Source organism: Cygnus atratus, chromosome 7, assembly GCF_013377495.2.
Source record: "Cygnus atratus isolate AKBS03 ecotype Queensland, Australia chromosome 7, CAtr_DNAZoo_HiC_assembly, whole genome shotgun sequence".
NCBI lineage: Eukaryota > Metazoa > Chordata > Aves > Anseriformes > Anatidae > Cygnus > Cygnus atratus.
In genome coordinates, this window is record NC_066368.1 from 37,703,560 (window position 1) to 37,726,116 (window position 22,557).

The 22,557-nt window shown below is 41.3% G+C and overlaps 1 protein-coding gene across 3 annotated transcripts in view; it reads right to left on the reverse strand.

The window, feature by feature from the left end:
* The window catches only part of ZSWIM8 (zinc finger SWIM-type containing 8), a 72,291-nt gene that overhangs the window by 39,666 nt on the left and 10,068 nt on the right, over positions 1-22,557 (reverse strand). For all 3 annotated transcript variants that reach the window (XM_035545232.2, XM_035545222.2, XM_035545214.2), the window contains exons 2-3: positions 2,399-2,552; positions 1,091-1,185 (exon numbers count right to left, since the gene is read on the reverse strand). In XM_035545232.2, the coding sequence (XP_035401125.1) occupies positions 1,091-1,185; positions 2,399-2,552 (249 nt within the window). The remainder of the gene's footprint in view (positions 1-1,090; positions 1,186-2,398; positions 2,553-22,557) is intronic.

Consider the following 22,557-nt stretch of genomic DNA (forward strand, 5'->3'; position numbering starts at 1 on the left):
CCTACTATCGTTATTAGAGTAGGCAACAGCCTAGACAAAATCCTTTCAGAAGCTTTACTCCATATTCAGAAAACTGTTTATAAATCTCTTGCAATTTGCATGTACCAATGACTGCCTCCTTCTCCCCCAACTTTTATAGCATGAGTCCCTTTTATACCTTTTAAGGGTTCTTTACCAAATTTATCCATTCCATTGATCACCAAGATTTAGGTATTACTGGTACCAGAGATCGAATAGGCCCATAGAAGTCTCCATCTCTTATCACAGGAAAATACAGGGACTTCCATCCTTAACATTACGCATCTTTTTATATTATCATTTTTCTTAATATAACCAATTCCTACATGATAATTAATAACCTAATTTTGAAGCTTATACTTGCAGAAAAACAACACATCTGCATTGAGTTGGCATAACCCACCTTGATACACTAATGTCCTTATTTCACATAAGCCCTTCCTGTCTTACAGCTGACACTACAAAAACTAACTCAACATTATTCCTCACTTCAAAGGATTTCATGAAAAATCCAGAGTCCAGTTTCTTGTTTAAGATAAAATTAGTTTTCATAACTGTAAAATGTAAAATGAGCAAGGTAAGTGAGAAGGGATAAAACCCATTATTCAGCAACAGGGTTTTCCTTCTGCCTTAGTACTACAAGAGTAGCTGTATTATAAATACAATTCTTTTGCTATAAGAAAAATATTAAAGACTTGTATGTATGGCAGAGGTGAAGTTTGCATGTTAGGCAAGGCATTAATTGGATCAGACTACCAGAAAGCCAAGTTCTCTTTATTAATGAGAAATTTAAGCATTATAGAGACAAAAGCATTCTATAAAGTTTTTTCCCAAAATGCTGAGACAGATTAAGGATCTAATTTTTAAGGCATTTCTGTCTTTTCACTCAATTTTACAGTTGAGTTGATTGATGCTGAAATAAACATACTATTTAGCTCAAGACATTACAAAAATACATGTAGCACAGGGTCTAGGATACCAAAAAAGCTAGTTTAGAGACATGGTCATATCACTGCAGATATGGTTTGGGGAATCTTAAATATATTGAGACATGGAGCTGCAGAGTTCTCACCTATCTGGAGAGGGTCTTTGACTGCCCTCACTCGGAAAAGCTGTTCCCCTCGCTGGAACTCATCTGCACTTCCATTTGCCAAACATGAGTACAATCTGTAAGAGATAAACATAACATACAAAGATCAACTGTTTTTGAGAAACTTCACATTACTATCCTTTTGCATTTCTAACCTAGCTTTAGACAAATACTTACTATCTTCATCTTTAAGATGAAATCTAGCTCTTTTCTGCCATTTCTCCATTACACTTCAACCATAAAAATCATTAGTCTCTTCCTAAGTGGGTTTGCATACAGCGACTGACATTTCTAGTAATTTCAGCCTAAAGACTCTGGAATACAAATACATTCACAACCTAAAATCACTTCAAGGTCCAATGTTAGCAAGCAAAAGTAAAATTCCTACTTCTAGATGAGTTACCCACATGATCATGTGAGAGTTTCACACCTGTGCTCATCAGAATAACAAGCATGTACAACCAACACCTGGCTTGCTCTAGTCTGTCACAGGTGATCTTTATAACTCTTTATGTATCAGCACTTCTGACACCACCTCCCCCACCTGATACCAGAATGTTAGGCAAAAGAATCTAAGAATTATCAGGATGATTCTTTCTAAAAGACTATAATACCATACTTCCCCGCAGAATTATGGATGCACATTTACACAGGTACGCATCCTATAGTAAAAAAAAAAAAAAAAAAACACAAACAAACAAAAAAAAACTTCGGGCAAAATACATTGCTAAAAGATCTAAAAGATCTAATAACAGAGTTTTTGACTACATGCTCAACCAATTTACGTGGAAACATAAGAAATATGGTCATCTCCCCGGCTATATTCACTCTAACCACTGACGTACTCAGCAAATTCCTATTCTCCTACTTACACCAATAAAAAGCTTGCACAGCATATTGAGATAGCCCTCCCCAACCATTTCTGAGCTCAGTTAAGTTCCAATTCAAGAAACAGATTCAAACTGGACAGAACACTACATAAGACTTAGGAAAGGACAAAACTTTACAAACAGGTTTTTGTCAAGCAAACTAAAGTGTGCATTTAAACTGCTGTCGTTTACACACAGAACATGCAAATGCATATTTTCTTCCTGGGAGACAGGCAGAGCAGCTCACCCCACAGTAAAAATCCGTATCATGGCATATCCCACATTAACCCATCCACATTTTACAAAATGCATATACCAACAGCAGGAGCCGTGATTATACAGGACATTAAATGGACAGTAATTCTCCTCTAGTGAACAGAATTTTTCCATAAGACAATGAAGCAGAAACAGTATGCATTACCTAATATCTTCCTCATTTTCAGGGAAACTCCAGAAGGCGATCCGAAGCTGCAGTTGCTCAGGCACTGGTGGATAAACTTTCTCCACGACCTCGAACGGAATGTGAAATGCAACCTGTTTTGCAGACAGTTCCACCAATGGGATCACCAGCCCATCTGGCAAGACAAGAAACAAAATGCAATTAACCATTGAGGGAACTAAACTCAACAGAGGCTAAAGAGATCAGAGCAGGCAGCTCTTCCACCTCCTCTCTTATCTCACCAAATACCGATTTTGATAATACAGTAAAATGCAGCACAGAAGTTTTCTGAAGAACTGCCTGCCAACTCTGTGTTTGTTTTCAGCCCCTAGAAGGCATAGGTAGGAACCCATTCCTGAATATCCAGTCCTTCATCAGGAGAGCTGCGCTAGCCTATACAGTGGATGTTGGTAACTCAAACTTTCTCTCTTGACAAAGCTAAAACCATTTAGTAAGACTTGTGGTAAGCAAATACTTCATATATTTTACAATATGGCAGCCAACATCCTGTGAACACCACGTGATTACACAGAGAAGAACTAGTACAATGTATATGCACAAGAGAGCAATGGAAAGATTGTCCGGGAACCTTAGTATTGACTTTTTGGTTACCTTCAGGATTTTGCAATTTGCAAGGCTTTCATTTAAAAAAAAAAAATTTCTTCCCCTCTCCTCTACCTTTCATCTATCTGTCTTTATATTTCAAGTTCTTTACAAAAGCAACTGGGAATTCATGTTTGTACACTGCTGACTACAGTGAACTTCTGAGGATCTTAACTAAGGGCATAAGAGCCTTCTATAAATAAAATTCATCATGCTCTTTCTACCAAATTACTTTTCACATTTTTAAGCACAGATAAAGATTTCTTATCATGAGGCTAAGGGAACACTATGTTTCTGCTTTGCTCTGAGCTACATTACACTCTATAATGAAACACTAGGCTTATGTTCATAGGATCATAGAGTATCCTGAGTTGGAAGGGAGCCACAAGGATCATGAAGTGCAACTCCTGGCTCCACACAGCACCACCCAAAAATCAAACCATGTGTTTGAGAGTAATGTCCAAATGCTGCTTGAACTCTGTCAGGCTCGGTGCCATGACCACTGCCCTGGGGAGCATGTCCCAGTGCCCGACCACCCTCTGGGTGCAGAACCTTTCCCTAACACCCAGCCTGACCCTCCCCTGTCCCAGCTCCATGCCATTCCCTCGGGTCCTGTCGCTGTCCCCAGAGAGCAGAACTCAGTGCCTTCCCCTCCACTCCCCTCATGAGGGAGCTGCAGGCCGCCATGAGGCCTCCCCTCAGCCTGCTCTGCTCAGGGCTGAACAAACCAAGGGCCCTCAGCTGCTCCTCATATGTCTTGCCCTCTAGGTACTATATGGGTAACCTTATCTTAAAGGAAATTAAGAAACGTGAAGGAAATTTAGTTCATTAAACAGGACTTCTCCCCTCATGAACACATGTTGGCTGTGACCAACGACTGCATTGTCTTTCAGGCATTTTTTAGTAACTTCCAGAATAACTTTCTCCATAACTTTACCAGGCACAGAAGTGATACTGACAGGCCTGTAATTATCGGGGTCTTCTTTCATGCCCTTCTTGTAAACTGGAACAATGTTTGCCAGCTTCCAGTTGACTGGGACCTCTCCAGATTCCCAAAACATGACATCAGCCAGCTCTCTGAATAAACTGGGATGAGTCCCATCGGGCTCCATAGACTCACGTGCATCCACCTGGAGCAGCAAATTCCCCACAAGTTTAGTGTTGTCTGGGAGTTTACTGTTCCCATAGTCACGGTCCTCCAGCTCAGGGCTCTGCCTCGTATCACCAAAGATTTTAAACTCAACTACTGCATGGTCACTATGGACAAGATGGCTGCCAATCGCCACTTCACCCACCAGACCCTCTCTGTTAACAAGCAACAGATCTAGGAGGGCCCCTTTCCTAGTCAGCTCCCTTAGTACCTGTACCAAGAAGCTATCACCAAGGTGTTTTAGGAATCTCCTGGACCTGTTTTTATCATCTGTGTGATATTCCCAGTTCACATCTGGCCAGCTAAAGTCATCCATAAGAACAAGGGTGGTAAATCTAGAGGTATCTCATCTCTTAGTTCCTTTATGATTAATTTATTGGCGTCATCAGCCTGGCTGGGTGGCCTATAGAAGACTCCCACAACAACATCCACTTTATTTGCTTGTCCCTTAATCCTTTCCCACAGGCTTTCAACCGTGCCATTGCCAGCTGCAAGCCCCTCCATTACACACAGCGCCAGCCCCTGCCTCGCCTGCCCTGCCTGTCCCTTCTGAAAAGCCTGTAACCACACATCGTAACAAACCAGTCACAGGACTCTTCCCATAAGTTTTCCTTATGCCAATAACATCATAGCTCTGAGACTGAGCCAAGGATTATATCTCCTCTTGTTTGTTCCTCGTGCTGCTTGAATTGGCGTTACTGGTTATTGAACTACCTGCAAGGACCTCACTGCTTTACTGAGATCACCTCCTGTCCTACAGCAGCCTTGGTTCCCTGGCTTCCCAACCCTGTTGCCAAAAGCCTAATTAATTGAGTTTCAGGTATTCAGTGTTACGTCTCTTCACCTCCCTAACCAGCTTCTTACCCACCCCTAGAAGCCAGCATGTAAACCAATCTGTCCCTCAGCTTCCCCTCTCCACTCGCCTCCAAGCAACATATCCAGGGAGAGCTGCAGCCCTGATGTCGGCAATGCTTTCTCACCCACTGCCCAGAGACGCCCTCCAGCCAGAGCAGCTGTGAACCACAGAGGAAGGGAGAAGGCTTTGAAAATGCATACACACAGCAAAACAGTCAGCATCTCCCCCAGTACTGAACAGACCTGTCAAATAGTAGGATTACATAAATATGGAAAGAACATACAGTTTTCAAAAATCCACTTTTATGATTTTCTGATTGCAGTGAAATTAGATTCATTAGACAGCATTCCCTTCTCACAGATAGAGTCAGTCTTTTACCTTCACAGCATTGTTTCTCCATTGCCAGTGATTTTTATTCTACATTATAGATGGAGCCTCTGTTTTACCATGCTATAATCCCATCCACAAATGTGAGAGCAGCAGATTGTAAAATGAACAGTGATGGTAAAGTGGATTATTCCTTTCTTTGCAGCAAGGAGGTAAACAAGATCTGGTGGAAAAGTCATCTCATTTCCACTTTTGACAGCCAACGCAGGTCAGTAAAATAATTACTATTTTTAATTAGTACAACACAATCACCTTAAATATCATTGCTGTTACTGCAGTAGTAGTAGATGCAACAGAAGGTGCAAACTGAGGCACATTAATACTTGAAATAACTCCGAGCAATGAAAGGAGAGGTAGTTTTTGTGGGTTTAACCACACTTTTTGTATAGAGGCACTTTATCCAAGTCTTTCATTACACAGTACTAAAAAATAGATAACGCCTACATGACCTCTGTCCACAAAGGTATAACAATTGCAAAAAAAAAGACTTCAGTATCAGGCGAAATGCCTGTGCATTTTTTCAAAGAGTTGTATGACTACAAGTGGATGGTGTTCCTTTTTACAGCTATTTGCTCTAGATTGTGAAGGTCAGATTAGAAATGCTAAAGTCATACTGGGTTGACAGAAAAACAGCAAAGCAAAAGCATTCTGCTTATTATTCTATCAGTATGCCTTACTCTTAAAAATACTTTTCTTTATAGTTGCAGTGGACTAGGACCTGCATACAATCAGTTACTAGGTCTCAGTAGTGCTAGCAGAGGAACAGTAGTACTAGGAGCACTAGTACAATCACTGCAATTACCCTCCACTCGCTTCATTACACAGCATGGCTGTTCTCTTTCAATCTAAACTAGCTCAAGAAAAATACTTTGACAATCATTACTGAAATTACCTCTCCTGAAAAAACATCTGTATTCCAAGTGAGAAAGAGAGATTGCTACTACACATAAGAAACACATGCTTTCTGATGAATCAGACAACTTTGTAGCCCCTGATCTAACAATTTTCAGGACCTTTCTGTCAATAAGGCAGTAGTACTCAACCTCATCACGAGAACCCCACAGTGATTTCTTGCTGTTGCAGGCTATGTCCATTCCCTGCCCACAGGGTACCTCACCCCAAAAAGGGAAGTCAAGAGTGAATAACCATCATTAGAGCAATTTATGTACTACATGGTGTACTTCCAACCCTCATTTTTTCTCAAGTGCTTTTCAGACACCAGCAGGGAGTAGGCTGGATAAATAGTCCTGACACCAGCAGGACCCTGCTTCCAGCTGCCACTTTTCCCCACAGATCCCTGCCTCCCTCTCACAATCACATGATATATTAGCAAAAGGCTCCTTTGGAGGAAATAACTTCCCAGGAACCACTCTAGCCAGTGTCCCCTGTTCTTCTGCATTGTCTACCAAGATTTCATACTATGAGAAGAAATTGCAGTTTTATTGACAAGGATGAGTCACTTCAGCAGCGTTGTGTCAGCTCACAAACTTACATGGCTGCAAAACCCCTTGCCATTGTAGTCTTAAATTGATCATGGATGACAATGACTTTGGGACAAAAAAAATCCACCATAACTCTATGGAAGTCGGCCCTATTTGAGGAGTCTGTTGAATTTACTCTGTAAGAAAGATACTGGGGGTGGTACCAGACATCCCGGCACAGGTAGCACATGACTTTCAGAGCTTTTCTCTTCCTTGTCAAACACTTGTGCTATATTAAGTGAAAAGGACAAGTGGGAAAAGAAGACGGAGTGTAGGAAATACAATGACTTAAGAGTTGTGTGTGAAAATACAGAATATTGAAGCATTTTGGAACAAATCATAATGCTGGAATATAACCATTTATAAACATAGCAGAGAATGGATTTGAAATAAAATATTTTAGAGTGCTATGATGGGTAGACTCAGTCACAAACAGTAAGACCAAAACAGATGAGACAATGTAGACTATACCAGATGCCAAACACACTTACATATTAATCTTTTAGAAACGTAATCAGGAAGAAAAATTCAGATGCCGTCATCAAAATCAACAGTGGGAAAAAAAAAAGAAAAAAGAACTAAAATCTAAGCAAGCCCCTTTTCTTCTAAGGATGGCCTTGCATATGACCAAAGAATTAAACATTGTGCTTTGGGAGGTGAAGATCATGATTTTCACAGAAGAGTCAATGGACCAGACAACAAGAGACCTCCTCATCTGCTCCAGTGCGAGTCAGCCCGTGACTTTAACAGATTTACACAGAGAACTAAGATAACTGGTTGACTTTGCATTGACCTCAGCTTTGTCAGCTGTACTGTGTTAGTAGTAATCTGCAGAAGACAGCAGTCAATTAACCGTCATAACTATTGCTTCATTGTGCTTTCAGACATTCAGAGCACACAATTTAGACCTCTTCAGAAACAGGTGAAAGCAGTAACACCTGTTGGGGAAAAATAATCTAAAAAGCAATAGTCTTATATGTAAGGCCATGAATCTGTCTAAAACGGTTAATTTTCTATAAGGAAAAGAGCCATGGAAAACAAAGGGTAGGAGATAACTGAAAAGTAGAAAATAAATTTTCAATGATACTTTAAGGATGGCCGAATTCACAGTAGCTAAGCTGGCACATAAGGTCAATACTAAAATTACAAAGTTAAACTGCCCTAAGTTTCAAGGGGGGAGTCCCTAAGGTGAGAGAGACACTTATCTAGCACATGATTAGGCCTCCTGTGCAGTCAGCTGGACAGCCCCAGCTAAGTGCTTAAATTAGACTCTGACTTTCTTTTGAGTCCTAAACAAAATGTTTTCCAAAAGTTTATGTCTAGATACACAAATCTACTACTGGTGAATTCACACCTGCTTGTATCAAAAGGTATTATCAATAAGACGGACAAAAGGTACTCTCAAGTACTACATAAATACATTTTGGGCAAGAACAAAAAATTAAAGTCTGCTAGCAAAGAAAAGGAGAAAGCATGCACTCAATACAATGATAAAGACACCAAAGAAGATTGCAAACAACGTAAAAAAATGATACAGTAATGAAATCAAAGATGTAACAGAACGTTGACAAACTTGAACAATAGATCTGAGGGAGAAGACTATTTTAAACTGTGAAGCACAACAGCAAGAATCTCTGCTTCCTCTTGGGAAGCAAACATGATCGCCCAAGCAGAACAAAGGAAACTCTTCAAGTCTTGGAAACATAGGCAACCCTCATCAATTCTGACCTACACATTAAACGACTAGCAAAACCCAAAGCCCAGGTCTAGAAGAGAACTTGAGAAATCATCTAATCTGTACATCCTATGTGAGAGGCAGAACCAAACACATCTAAACCATTTCTGAATAAATTATGTCCCACCCATCTATTGTCACGTGAAACACACAGCTTAGGAGAACCATCCCACCCTTTTTGCTACTGTTTCATGTGAATTACAGGTTTGATTTTTATCACAGTTTTATAATAGCTATAATTATTCCTGCAGGGTAAATAACAGCAACAACAAAACAAAACCAACAACAAAACACACAACAAACCAAACCAAACCAAACCCAGCCCCAAAACAGCTAATGCAAGCTATTCACACACATGCATTTTCACCAGTGGAAGCAAATTCTGTGCCAGCAGGACTTACTTACATAGGTGTGCTACATTGCTTAACCTTTCCTAGTATAGGGTAGGCCGTAGGAATTGCAGCCAACACTTCTTCATAAAAACAGATCACGTTCCAACTAAGCTATGTTTTCTTCAGTACAATAATAGAGTTTGCATGACAGACAAAGAGAGAGAGAGAATAAACTGCTTGAATAATCAGCAAAATAGGGCCAAAGAGAATACAAAAGAGTTATCAAATGGAACTGAAACAAATCCAACTTGGCCAAGCACTGAATGTTATCTAATTACATTATTTCAATTGGGTTACTTCCAGTTGACACATGACCCTAAAAATAAACTATACATACAAGTTAATAAATACAAACACAAGTGAACAAATCTCACAGTATGACATAAGACAGTGCAAACACAAGACTCATTGTCTTTTTACATATACCTTAAAGAAAATGGGGTGGCATTTCTTAGCAGAACAAGTAAACTACATCGTAAGACATCTTAGGCTGCATTATCTTTTGACAGATCAGTCTACAGCTTTGATTTTATAGCTATCCCTAGCCCACATCTCACATTTCCTCTCACCTCTACCATTGGCCTCAGTCCAAAATGTAACACAGTGGAACAGAGTAATCCAACTATAGATAGAACAAGGAGATGGGGAAAATGTAGTGAGGCACTTCTGTTATCAAAAGTGAAAATGAGAAGAACAGAAAAACTATCAGGAAAAAAGCAGAGTGCAATATTGACCAGTGAAGGAGGCGTGTGCAGGGCTGTCACAAAACTTGTTTTACAAATCTCATTTAAAAAAATGGTAAACATTACATTCCTTTTTACAGGATTTGCTATGTAGAAAGAGAAATCTGCCACTGTGGAATGCCACTTAGGCATTTAACTAAAATAAATCAAGCAGATATACATATCAGTAAAGTGCCCCTTGACTTAAGGCAGTTACATATTCTCTCTTATACCCCTTGAAACCAAAAAAAGTGCTGAGAACTCTCAAATACAGGCCAGCAGAACAAGCCTTGCATTTAACTATAACATACCTAAATCAAACCTCTTCAAAAATGTTTATTTTCTTACTGTTTTCTGTACATTTCTTTCCAAAATTCTGCTGTTGGTTTTACTTTAATCTCCCTTTTTTCCTTTCTAAAAATTTATTCTCAGTGTTGATATCTTTAAGAAGTACATGTGAAATCAATATATTCCTTTCTGTCTCCAACTTCGCAACAAATATCAGAAAACTCTGCCTGTCTTGAACTCTGTAATACTCTAAGGTGAATGCTTTGCACAGTTTCCCAAGGTGAACACTGCAGAATGAAACATGACCATTGAAATTAAAAATTTACTCTTCATTTTGAATAAAGATTAGACCCAAGGTATTTAGGCCACTACTTATACTTCTTTCCTTATTATTCTTCCATGTTGCTGCATAATCAATATCCTACAAAAAGCAGGATATATGTTTTTTTAAAAATAATCAAAATTCACCTCTGAACTGAGGATAAAACACACGGTACACTGCAAATGCCTGAAAATAGGATATATTCTCTTCCTTCAAAAACATATCTCATCCAAAGCTCCTTCCACAAGGCCCCGTTACTTTAGTTCTCTTTCCAAAGAAGAGGCATTCAGTTATGAGCAGAACAATCTCAATGAGTCACAAACACACCACCACCACTCAGTTTTCTGTCACATCAGCATTGTGCCCAGGCAGATCCCAGCCCTGTGAAGTCATCAGAAAGGGAAGATCTTCAGAAGTCTTGAACTAATGTACTTGCAGCCCACGGAAGCAGTAAGGGTACATTTCTGTCAGCTTGCTGGTTTGTGGCTTTGAAGCACAGACTTGTGACACAGGAAGCCAATACCTGTCCTGTACAATTTCCCAAACTTCAGGTCACACTATTAAAAAATACAGCACATCCATAATACAGTAGTACAGCATACATACAAATGGTGGAATATTAAGAGCATCCTGGAATAGTCTTGGGATAATGATCTTTGGAGTAAATTACCTAAGCACAGTTAAATGGGAGCTTCATGACGCAGTCACAAACGTAGCAGCTATGTTTTCAAAGACATAAAGGAAGAGTTCTTCTCCATCAGAGTTGAAGAGGCATTGCAGCCACTCTACTCTTTGCCAGCAAGACTTTGTGAAATATCAAATACTCTACCACAACCACCAAGCTCCAAAAAAGAAACTAAATACTTACAACACGATGCAGACAAAATAACTAACAGTTTTAAACATACAGAAGAGAGAGAGATAACAAACAAGCACTTTAAACAATAGCATTATTCACCTTTAAAAACCTACGCCAAAAGGTGCCAAAGCTGGGGGAGAGAGGATTTAAGATAAAAGAGTTTAAACTAAATTGAACCGCTTGAGAAAATTCCATTGTAAAGGCTCACAGGCAAACTGCTGGAGCAGCTATAAAGCTATAATATGTAGTAAAAGAAATATTAGCTAGACCTGTGCTTAGAATAGACTATCTAATAAAGCACATTAGATAAAAAAGAAAAATCTCACTCAAGATGCCCTCTTTCAGGCTTGTATGGTGATTCTTACAATTAGGAAGTCATTTCCCTCAAAAAATCACCACGCTCTGCATTATAATGACCTTTTGGAACCAGACAGCTGGTCTCTGGGCAGTTCATAGTGGACACGCACACACACACATCACAGATTGCTCCAGCACAATTGGAGCAAATTGGTGTTCTCATGGCAGCTCAGCAGACATGCCCAAGACTGAACAAGCACAAAGAGTGTAACTTCTTGCCCCAAATACCAGAGAAGAAACACAAACTGGCAAGCCAAGGGGTGATGAAGCTGTGCTATATAGTCAACCCACAGATGGAGCAATTCATACCCCAAGACTGAACCAAGACCCTGCAATGTCAGACCTGGACAATTGAATGGACACAAGAAGCTCCCACACACACACCTCCCCACCCTAACCCAGGTCTTGCTTGACTACCTATGGCATGACGCAACCTGAGAGCTGAAGGTTCAGCGTAATACTCAAATACAGAGTCCCCGCTGCCTTCAACTGGCATTCCTCTGTTTCAGATTAACAATCCCATGCCACCTTACGCCAAGGGGAAAAGGCAATGTCATTCCTTGTCAAAGCCAAGCAAACCACAGTATTGCTAAAAAGTAGGGGGTTCTTTTATTTTACAGATTAAGAAACAAATGTGAAGATGCATGTTCCTGGCTCCTAAACCAGTCAAACAGTGTCAATCTTCAGAAAATAAGCACCTCCATTACACTAGAACAGCTTCTCTATCAAGTCAAAATAAGGTTTCAGCAATTTGTTTCTCAGATACTACTTCAAACCAATTCTTCTGCAAAACACCTCAGCATTAACAATGCGGCTGCAGTAACAGAGAGCAGCAGACTCTGGAAGAAACTCTTCAGTGGAATTCATCTATGCAAGTTGTTCAGATGCTGAGACAGAACAATAAGGTTAGATGAAAAAAAAAAAGGTATTAAGTGAGAAAGTATGCTACAAACGCTGCTGCTGATTGTTAATCAAGCTTGCTCAGAAAAGATGACTGAAAGGAACAGTCTCATCTTAGTGCTCTTTTTGTTCTGTTTCCTTTGAAAATGTTTTTGTTCTTGTTAAAATGTCCACATACTCAGAACAGGCTAGCAAGTGCAGCTAAAGTTTTAAAACCTTAACGGGATCAGTGTTCACAAGACTTTCTTATACCTCTTATTTCCCGCAGATACAGTTATACAGCTCTGTCTGGTTTTCATAACCATTTTTCAGCAGTGAAATTACACTGAGAATAATGTGGTAGGGTAGCAAATGCAGAGATATATAACACCATATTGAAAGCAAAAAGGAGAATTTGGGTGAGCCTACATCAGACTGAAGCCACAGAATGACATTTTAATGTACAAAATATTCGAGAAGTGGAACGAGTAACAGAATTTTTTCATTAGGGTATACTACATAACCATCAAGAGATTCATAGCTTTTAAAAATACAAATAAATTCCAGATGGGCAGATTGTGGTCAACAACTGGAAACCTCACATTTAACTGACAAACTGCAGCAACTATTACTATACTAATTCCATTGCAACCACAATAAAATTTTAAGAATAGCTATTTATTATTTTATCCAATGCAGAGGCTAATTTTATCACAAGAGAGTGTCCAATTCATCCTTAAAGTCTCTGTTATCTGCAACAAAAGCCATAGCACAAAGTCAAATCACAGCTCAATTTGGTTTCTGAAAATTGCTTAACACTGTCACAAAAAGCTCATATAGGTAGCAAATATGCTACAAATATAAAAAATACTTGGTTGCTCAAACTACCTTTTTGTTCCTGTATTCACACCTCATTTCAAAATCAAGTAAGTATATAATTTGGCTAAATGTATAGACATATCCTGACACCATGACTTCTGTCTCCATGATTAGGAAGCAAGAAAGTATTTTTTCTTTAATGCAGGTCTTAAAATACACCCAAACACCAAAAATTAATACTTTTGTTTGTTTGTTTTGCACGTTAAGTCCTAATAGGTTTGCAAAATACAATACTCAATTACACTCTGGATTTGTGGTGGATAAGCATTTTGTTTTGTTTTCAAGTGTCAGTAAGTTTAAACCTGTTAAGTCCTGCAGGTCTCCTTCTGGTCATCTGTATTATTTAAAAAAAGAAAAAATCTGAGAAACTTATTTCACAGTCTTTTTCTATACTCACTCTGCATGCATACAGAGCTAAAAAAAATAAATAAATAAAACAGCTGACTTAACTTTGCTGTTAGAGAAATAACATCACCACTGCCCTAATATCAAGCATAGAGACTGCAACCCAGAACAATTTTTGTTAAAGAAGCCAAGCACCTAACAGAGTAGGGATTCTACATGCTCAATTCCTACTCATATTTGGAATCCTACATATTCAACTTCTACTCATATCTAACTCCTACTGGTGGCTGTTTCAGTATTAGAGTGAGTTAAAAAGTATTTTATCTTGAGGTTATTGTTTTTAAAATTACATCTTTGAAATCATAGTGTTGAAGTATTAGGCCAACTTCTCATAATCCTTCCACAAGATTTCACAAAGCACAAAAAAAGCTGGTGAGTCTTTATAATCCTATCCAACACCTGATAAGAGAACTAAACCTTAGAAGATGCATGATGTTTGTGTAAGGCCCAAGAGTCTGAACCTACTTCATTTCTAAATCAGTTAAGAGTATACCAAAAATCCCAAAGCCATGTCTCAGCTTCCTCTATAGAATTCTTCATTTCTCCCTGTTCTACACAACCATCAGCCACCATCCACTGCTATATAAAATGGTTGTGACTTACCTTCAGAGAAGCATTCTTCTGAGATGCTCTAGTTAGCAGTACCCCTGCTTTTAATGCTAAAACAATGCTGAAAAGAACAAGCAACCACAGATGAATGCAGCAACTACTTAGAATTGAACAGAACAAAATAGTTCAGTTGGAAGGGACATAAAAAGATCATTGAGTCCAACTGCCTGACCACTTCAAGGCTAACCAGAAGTTAAAGCATTTTATTGAGGGCATTATCTACATGCCTTTGGAACATTGACAGGCACAGGGCATCAGCCACCTCATTAGAAAGCCTGGGCCAGTGTTTAACTCCTCAAACATCCTCAAATTTCTGTTGAATTTCTAGAGATTAGTGTGAAAATGGCTTTTTCTTCCCGCACTCTTTTCAAATTAGCCTTCTCCCTTGAGAATCAGAACCCTTACCTCTGTGTCACACAGATGAGAGGAGAACTGGAGAGACACGGACAGCAGGTTTAACATCCTCTGCCAGATCAGCTACTCAAATCATGTAATCAGACATTCCAAGCACAAGTTTGTTTGAAACTTCCACGAAATGATTCAGAAACATTATTTCATCCCACAAAATATAGTGTCTACTATAATCCTACTGCAACAACAACCAGAGCAGTGATTGTTACTTTTATCACAACTTAATCGATAAGAAGAAATTACAATTTAATCCAATTCATGCAGATACTGGCATGTATCACAGAATCGTCTAGGTTGGAAGAGACCTCCAAGATCACCCAGTCCAACCTCTGACCTAACACTAACAAGTCCTCCACTAAACCATATCACTAAGCTCTACATCTAAACGTCTTTTAAAGACCTCCAGGGATGGTGACTCAACCACTTCCCTGGGCAGCCCATTCCAATGCCTAACAACCCTTTCAGTAAAGAAGTTCTTCCTAATATCCAACCTAAACCTCCCCTGGTGCAACTTTAGCCCATTCCCCCTTGTCCTGTCACCAGGCATGTGGGAGAATAGACCAACCCCTACCTCGCTACAACTTCCTTTAAGGTACCTATAGAGAGTGATAAGGTCGCCCCTGAGCCTCCTCTTCTCCAGGCTGAACAACCCCAGCTCCCTCAGCCGCTCCTCCTAAGACTTGTTCTCCAGACCCCACACCAGCTTCGTCGCCCTTCTCTGGTCTCTCTCGAGCACCTCAACATCCTTCTTGTAGCAAGGGGCCCAAAACTGAACACAGTACTCGAGGTGCGGCCTCACCAGAGCTGAGTACAGGGGGACAATCACCTCCCTAGACCTGCTGGCCACACTGCTTCTTATACAAGCCAGGATGCTGTTGGCCTTCTTGGCCACCTGAGCACACTGCTGGCTCATATTCAGCCGACTACCAACCAGTACTCCCAGGTCCTTCTCTGCCAGGCAGCTTTCCAACCACTCATCTCCCAGCCTGTAGCGCTGCTTGGGGTTGTTACACACCAGGTGCAGGACCCGGCACTTGGCCTTGTTGAACTTCATACAGTTGACCTCAGCCCATCGGTCCAGCCTATCCAGATCCTCCTGCAGAGCCTTCCTACCCTCGAGCGGATCGACACGCACCTAACTTGGTGTCGTCTGCAAACTTACTGAGGGTGCACTCAATCCCCTCGTCCAGATCATCGATAAAGATATTGAAGAGGACCGGCCCCAGTACTGAGCCCTGGGGGACTCCACCAGTGACCGGCCTCCAACTGGATTTGACTCCATTCACCACAACTCTTTGGGCCCGGCCATCCAGCCAGTTTTTAACCCAACGAAGCGTACGCCAGTCCAAGCCACGAGCAGCCAGTTTTTTGAGGAGAATGTTGTGGGAAATGGTGTCAAAAGCCTTACTGAAGTCAAGGTAGATCACATCCACAGCCTTCCCCTCATCCACCAAGCGTGTCACTTGGTCATAGAAGGAGATCACGTTCGTCAAGCAGGACCTGCCCTTCATAAACCCATGCTGACTGGGCCTGATCGCCTGCTTGCCCTGTAAGTGCCGCGTGGTGACACTCAAGATAATCTGCTCCATGAACTTCCCTGGCACTGAGGTCAAACTAACAGGCCTATAGTTCCCCGGGTCTGCCCTCCGGCCCTTCTTGTAGATGGGCGTCACATTTGCTAGCCGCCAGTCGACTGGGACCTCTCCTGATAGCCAGGACTGCTGATAAATGATGGAAAGCGGCTTGGCCAGCTCCTCCGCCAGTTCGCTCAGTACCCTCGGGTGGATCCCATCCGGCCCCATCGACTTGCGTACATCCAAGTGCTGTAGCAGGTCGCCAACCATTTCCTCGTGGATAGTGAGGGCCACATCCTGCTCCCAATCCCCTTCCACCAGCTCAGGGTACTGGGTATCCAGAGAACAACTGGTTTTGCCGCTAAAGACTGAGGCAAAGAAGGCATTAAGCACCTCAGCTTTTTCCTCATCCCTTGTAACTAAGTTTCCCCCCGCATCCAGTAAAGGATGGAGATTCTCCTTAATCCTCCTTTTGGTGTTGATGTATTTGTAAAAACAGTTTTTGTTATCTTTAACGGCAGTAGCCAGATTGAGCTCCAGATGAGCTTTGGCCCTTCTAATTTTGTCCCTGCACAGCCTCGCAACAGCCTTATAGTCCTCGTGAGTGGCCCGCCCTCTTTTCCAAAGATTATAAACCCTCTTTTTTCTCCTAAGCTTGAGCCGCAACTCTCTGTTCAGCTAGGCCGGTCTTCTTCCACGCCGGCTCGTCTTTGGGCACGTGGGAACAGACTGCTCCTGAGCCATTAAGATTTCCTTCTTGAAGAGTGCCCAGCCTTCCTGGACTCCCTCCCAAGGGACTCTGCCAACCAGTGTCCTGAACAGCTCAAAGTCAGCCCTCCGGAAGTCCAAGACAGCGGTTTTACTGGTCCCCTTCCTGACTTCGCCAAGAATAGAGAACTGAACCATTTCATGGTCACTCCGCCCAAGACAGCTCCCGACCACCACATCTCCCACCAGTCCGTCACTGTTTGTGAACAGAAGATCTAGCGGGGCACCTCCCCTGGTAGACTCTCTAACCAGCTGCATCAGGAAGCTATCTTCCACGCTCTCCAGAAACCTCCTAGACTGCTTTCTCTGGGCTGTGTTGTGCTTCCAGGATATGTCTGGGAAGTTGAAGTCCCCCATGAGAACAAGCGCTGACGATTTTGCAACTTCTGCCAGCTGCCTGTAGAACTCCTCATCTGTCTCCTCATCCTGGTTCGGCGGTCTATAACAGACCCCCACCAGGATGCTTGCCTTGTTGGCCTTCCCTCTGATCCTAACCCACAGAGATTCAACCTTATCATTCCCAGCCTCAAGTTCCACAACATCAAAACACTCTCTAATATAGAGAGCCACACTACCACCCTTTCTGTGCTGCCTGTCCCTTCTGAAGTGTCTATAGCCAGGCATTGCAGCACTCCAGTCATGAGAGTGGTCCCACCACGTTTCCGTGATGGCAACCAAGTCATAGCCTTCCTGCTGCACAATGGCTTCCAGTTCCTCTTGTTTGTTACCCATGCTGCACGCATTAGTGTAGATGCACTTCAGCTGGGCAATTGCCTTCTCCCCCGGCCTTGCCATTGTTCCCCCTGGCACAGCTCCAACAGGCCTTATTTCAGCCCCGTCCCCCTTCTTACCTAGTTTAAAGCCCTCTCAATAAGCCCTGCCAGCTCCTGGGCTAGGATCCGTTTTCCCCTTAGAGATAGGGACCCGTCTGCGGCCATCAGGCCGGATGCCGAGTAAAGCGCCCCATGGTCAAAAAAAAACATTTCTGTGTTGGCACCAGCCTCTGAGCCACATGTTAATCAGGTGGGCTTTCCGTGTCCAGGGAAGATCTGGGGCAGTCTTAGGACTGCTGAACAGACCTAAACCAGAAGAAAAAGGCTGATGCTTTCTGCTACAGGACTTTTTAGAAAATGATGCAAGAAGCAGCTCCTCACAAGAAGAAGCTACAATGTGCATGAAGATGGAGGCAAGCTTCTCAATACACTGTGTTGGAGCAGCTGTTCACTTCTACCCCTCCCAACTTCATCTGTAGTTTCCTATGTCAGGAAGAATACTTTCAGAGACAAAATATCTGAAGGAATCCTCTCTTCAGGGCACTATGACATGTTAATAAGAAAAATAATCACTTCTGTTCTGTTACTCCTTTTTTCACCACTGGTGACCATGACTAAAGAGTTTCAGTATGTCCAAGTAACCTTTAATTGCTGAGTAGATAACCCTCAAAGGTCCTCTTGCACTTTCTAGGCTGAAGAAGAGCCACACATATGAAAACTTTTTCTGCACTCCAAAGGTCAGCTGGCTGAAGAAGAGAGATTTACTTTCCTTCCTTACTAACTTGTCCTCATGTCCTTAAAGCATCATAGTTAACATACTCTTCACATATTGGAAACCAGATCTCTAGAAAGAATACTTGATTCAATCATCAGAACCACTGGACAAGGCAAAGGTGTAAAGCTACACATTATATTTAATAACCAAAAAGATGTTTGATAGAGAAAGGGGGGGAGATAAAGGTGAAACCAAAATCCATGATTTCTAAACTCCAGGACAAAAAAACCTGAACTTTCCTCCATCACTAAACTCGAACTCCTAAGATTCTAGTCACTTAAGTTCTGCCTCACAGTTCACATAAAATTTTGTTGCAAAAACATACAAAGTACCTAGTGAAAGCATCTGCTCTCAGCATGTTAGAATCTCTCCAAACACAAGTCAAAACCAGATCAGAACGGAAAGCTGTATTTTCCATTTAACTCTATTACTTCACCTGTGCAATGACTGTGAAAATCTTGTGCACAGAGCTGCACTGATGAAATTGGAGTATCTGATGTTATGCTGATGCCTTATGTGAGATGAGATCTGTTTGTCTCTCCATAAGCTCTGAATCTCAAGAACAAAACATCAGCAAGCTCTTTTCTCAACTCTCACCCACTCTAACATGACTGAGGTCCAAAAACTGTAATACCAGCATTAGGCAGGCAATGCAGCATTCACAACTTGACAACCTCCTCTGGAAATGCAGACAAGAAAGTTCTTAATCCAATCACCCTTCGCCCTTCTGTTTCCCTCCCTGAAAAAAAAAAAAATAGAACTCATTTCAAAAAAAGAGCAGCCTGAGCAAGCAACTGACAGCTGTTAGAAAACCTAAAATGAACAGCAGATTTTTGTAAAGAAAGACAGACAGTGCTACAAAACACTGTATTCATGCCAGTGCTGGCCAAGGTTTCACAACAAATTGGGCAGCTCGTATTCAGAATAACTCCACAGCTGATGAAGCAGATCAGCTGCAGGCTAAGTCATTTTCCCGGCGCTGTTACCCCTCGCACTCCATGCAGAAGCACACTGCATAACCTGCATTGTGCATTCAGAGCACAGAGATCAAACAGCCTCTGTTTCCTGAAAGGAAGGCTCAGTGCCACCACTTATTTCCACTTCTGCCCCGCACAAAGTATTTTATAATCTCAGATTTCAAAATTAACCAGTGTGGCCGACAACAAACAAGCAAGTTACAAAGACCACCAGGGACCAGATATTATTCTGAACACAGACAGTGGAAGACAAACACAAATCAAAAACCCAGACTGCATCCCAGCTGAGCATCTGTATCAAGAAGTATTGATATGTTTTCTAATGCTGCAAGGATGTCACACAAAACACCATGCAACACACAGTATTTAATGTGTTGCTCTCTACCATTAGTATCCGTCCTTAAGTATTACATGCAAAATTAATCTCTAACCAGCTTTTTCCTATGCCTAAATATCGCTTGGCCTCCAAACAAATGCACTGGCAAACACTGAAGTGCTGCATTACTGAGCATTATCAGAATGAGATCAGGCCAATTTTATTAGGCTTATGGGAAAGTTATTGGCTGAAAAGAACAGATCAAGGATGAGGCATTCTCATCTCTAGGGTGAAAAAAATTAATTAAACATCTGTCAGAACCTAAAAGAAGATACCACCTTTTAGTATCACCAATGCAAAACCATTACAGGTTTAAAAAACTGTTTCCACAGATAGGAGTTAAAAGAAGTTTGATACCTAAATGTTTCAGAAGAACTCTCACCTGACTCCTATTTTTACTTCCTTTGGTTTTGTTAAAACCTCCCCCAAATCTAACCTTGGGTCTACAGCTTTATGGGAGGTTACAAAGCCCACTCAATGCTATCCCTCAACTCTAGGGTCTCCCACTGCAGTTGAGAGGTGCAGCACAGCAGCCTGTGACTGGTGCGAAGTGCTGCTGCAGGACACAAGCTCCCGAAGACAGCAGTCCCCAGCCTTCCTCAAGCTCTCCATCCCTCAGCAATTACATTTCCTCTCACTAGAAGTAAGGCATCTGTCTGATCATTCCTTGGTATCCTGCAGTTGGAAAAAGTTCCCCCTCTAACAAGAAATGACTTCTCTTCCACTTCCCTCCCTCCCCTCCCCTGGAGAGGGAACAAAAGGGCAGAGAAGCCGCCTCGACACAAAGCTGAGTCCCGAGGAATACAGGAGCAAGCCAGCAGCTACACAATGTTCACAGAGGAGGAACTAATTACAAGTACATCTATCATTTTCAGTGCACAAAAATAATGACAAATGCAACACAAGTAAGCTGTGAGGCACTGATTAAATACAATCCACTGCATGAATTTGCTTAGTCAGATGGGCAATACCTTCCAAGATATTTCCAACATCACAAGACTGAAGCAAAGTCAACCATCTTCTGAAAATATTTGCAGAAGTCTTGAAGCATTTGCTGCTCATAACCAGTAAGGGAACACTAACTCCCTGTCCTTAAGAAGGTTAAGCAGCTTAGCTGACCCCGTACACGACTGCTTTAAAAGCAGTCCAATAGTCAATGAAAACTTCCAAAAGCATTCAGGGTCAAATACAACTAACTTATCTGTGTCAGATCACCTTCCCTTCAAACCATGCACGAAAGTTATATGCAAGTGTAAGTTGCAAATATTTTCACACCTGGCCCATCCAGCTAGCTCCAGCAAATGCATTTACAGCTGCTTTTCCCTTTTTCTCCCGTCTCAGCATCAACTGACCTAAATATGAGGTAGCAAATGTAATTACACATAATATGCAGAAGAAACTGTAAACAGCTCAAGAGAATTATTAAATGATGCCCTACAGACTTCACCAAGGTATTAGATTCTCATAACAAGTAGTCATTTCATTTTTAGAGCTATTATTTACATCTTTACTTAGCAGCAGGACTACAATGAAGCTTAAATGTCAAATACTTAACAATAATTTTTACAACAGCCATCAGCGCTTCCTAAAAGCACCGAACTTAGGCATTCAAACCATCATCAAGCTCTTCAATTAGCCTCTAACACAGATTAACAAGGATTCGTGTTTGTACATTCTCCAGAGGATGGGCCAGATGCAAATTTATCAAGTAAGAATTCTAGTACAGGGATATTACAAAGGAAAAATAAATAAATAAAGGTTAAGTCTCAAGAATAACATTTTGTTAATACATGAAGTCAGACAAATTTGAACATATATTAAGACCTGTAAAAGCTGAAGCCCTTCAAACACAAGAAACAAGACATGGACAGATTCCGTAAGGTCACACAACATTCAATGTTCAGAGCTTCAGCAAATTTTTTTGTATGTCAAAGAGGAATCTGTCACATACATTGACAAGATGCCAGTAATAACGGTTCAGCTACACGTAGGCATGTTTTAATGAATCTATCTACAAAAGAGTCCAGATGGTAACTTGGCTACATTCACTTTAAGGCCACCTCACTTTTTCCATTCTTGAATTCTGGCTGGGGAGACATGCTCAAAGCTGGATCTTTAACAATCTTTAGCCTAATGAACAAAAAAGCGGCAATTAACTTTTTGCACCAGTTTATATGGAAAAAAAAAAGGGGGGTGGGAACAAAAAACTATACTAATTAGATTTTAAAACATCAGTGTTTTCATTTTCAGAGCTCCACCAGTGCATTACTCCTGTTTACCAGTACTTCTGGGTGGCAAAGAATGATCATCACCTACTTCCATTTTTCTCCTCTCTAAATGAAGAGGAAGCCAGAATTGGTGGCGCAGGTGCTCACCAGCCCACCTCAGTAAATGTCTTAACTTGTGAGGTCTAAATATGGCTGGATGCCCTCCTGTAAACATTCTCATTGCTTGCAGACAAATTCTGTGTAATACTTCTTTTAGCACACGATTTACATTTTTGTAAAAAATGTGGACTTTTCTCCTGTTTTTTGGGAGGGTGTCTCTGACCTCCTCTTTCATT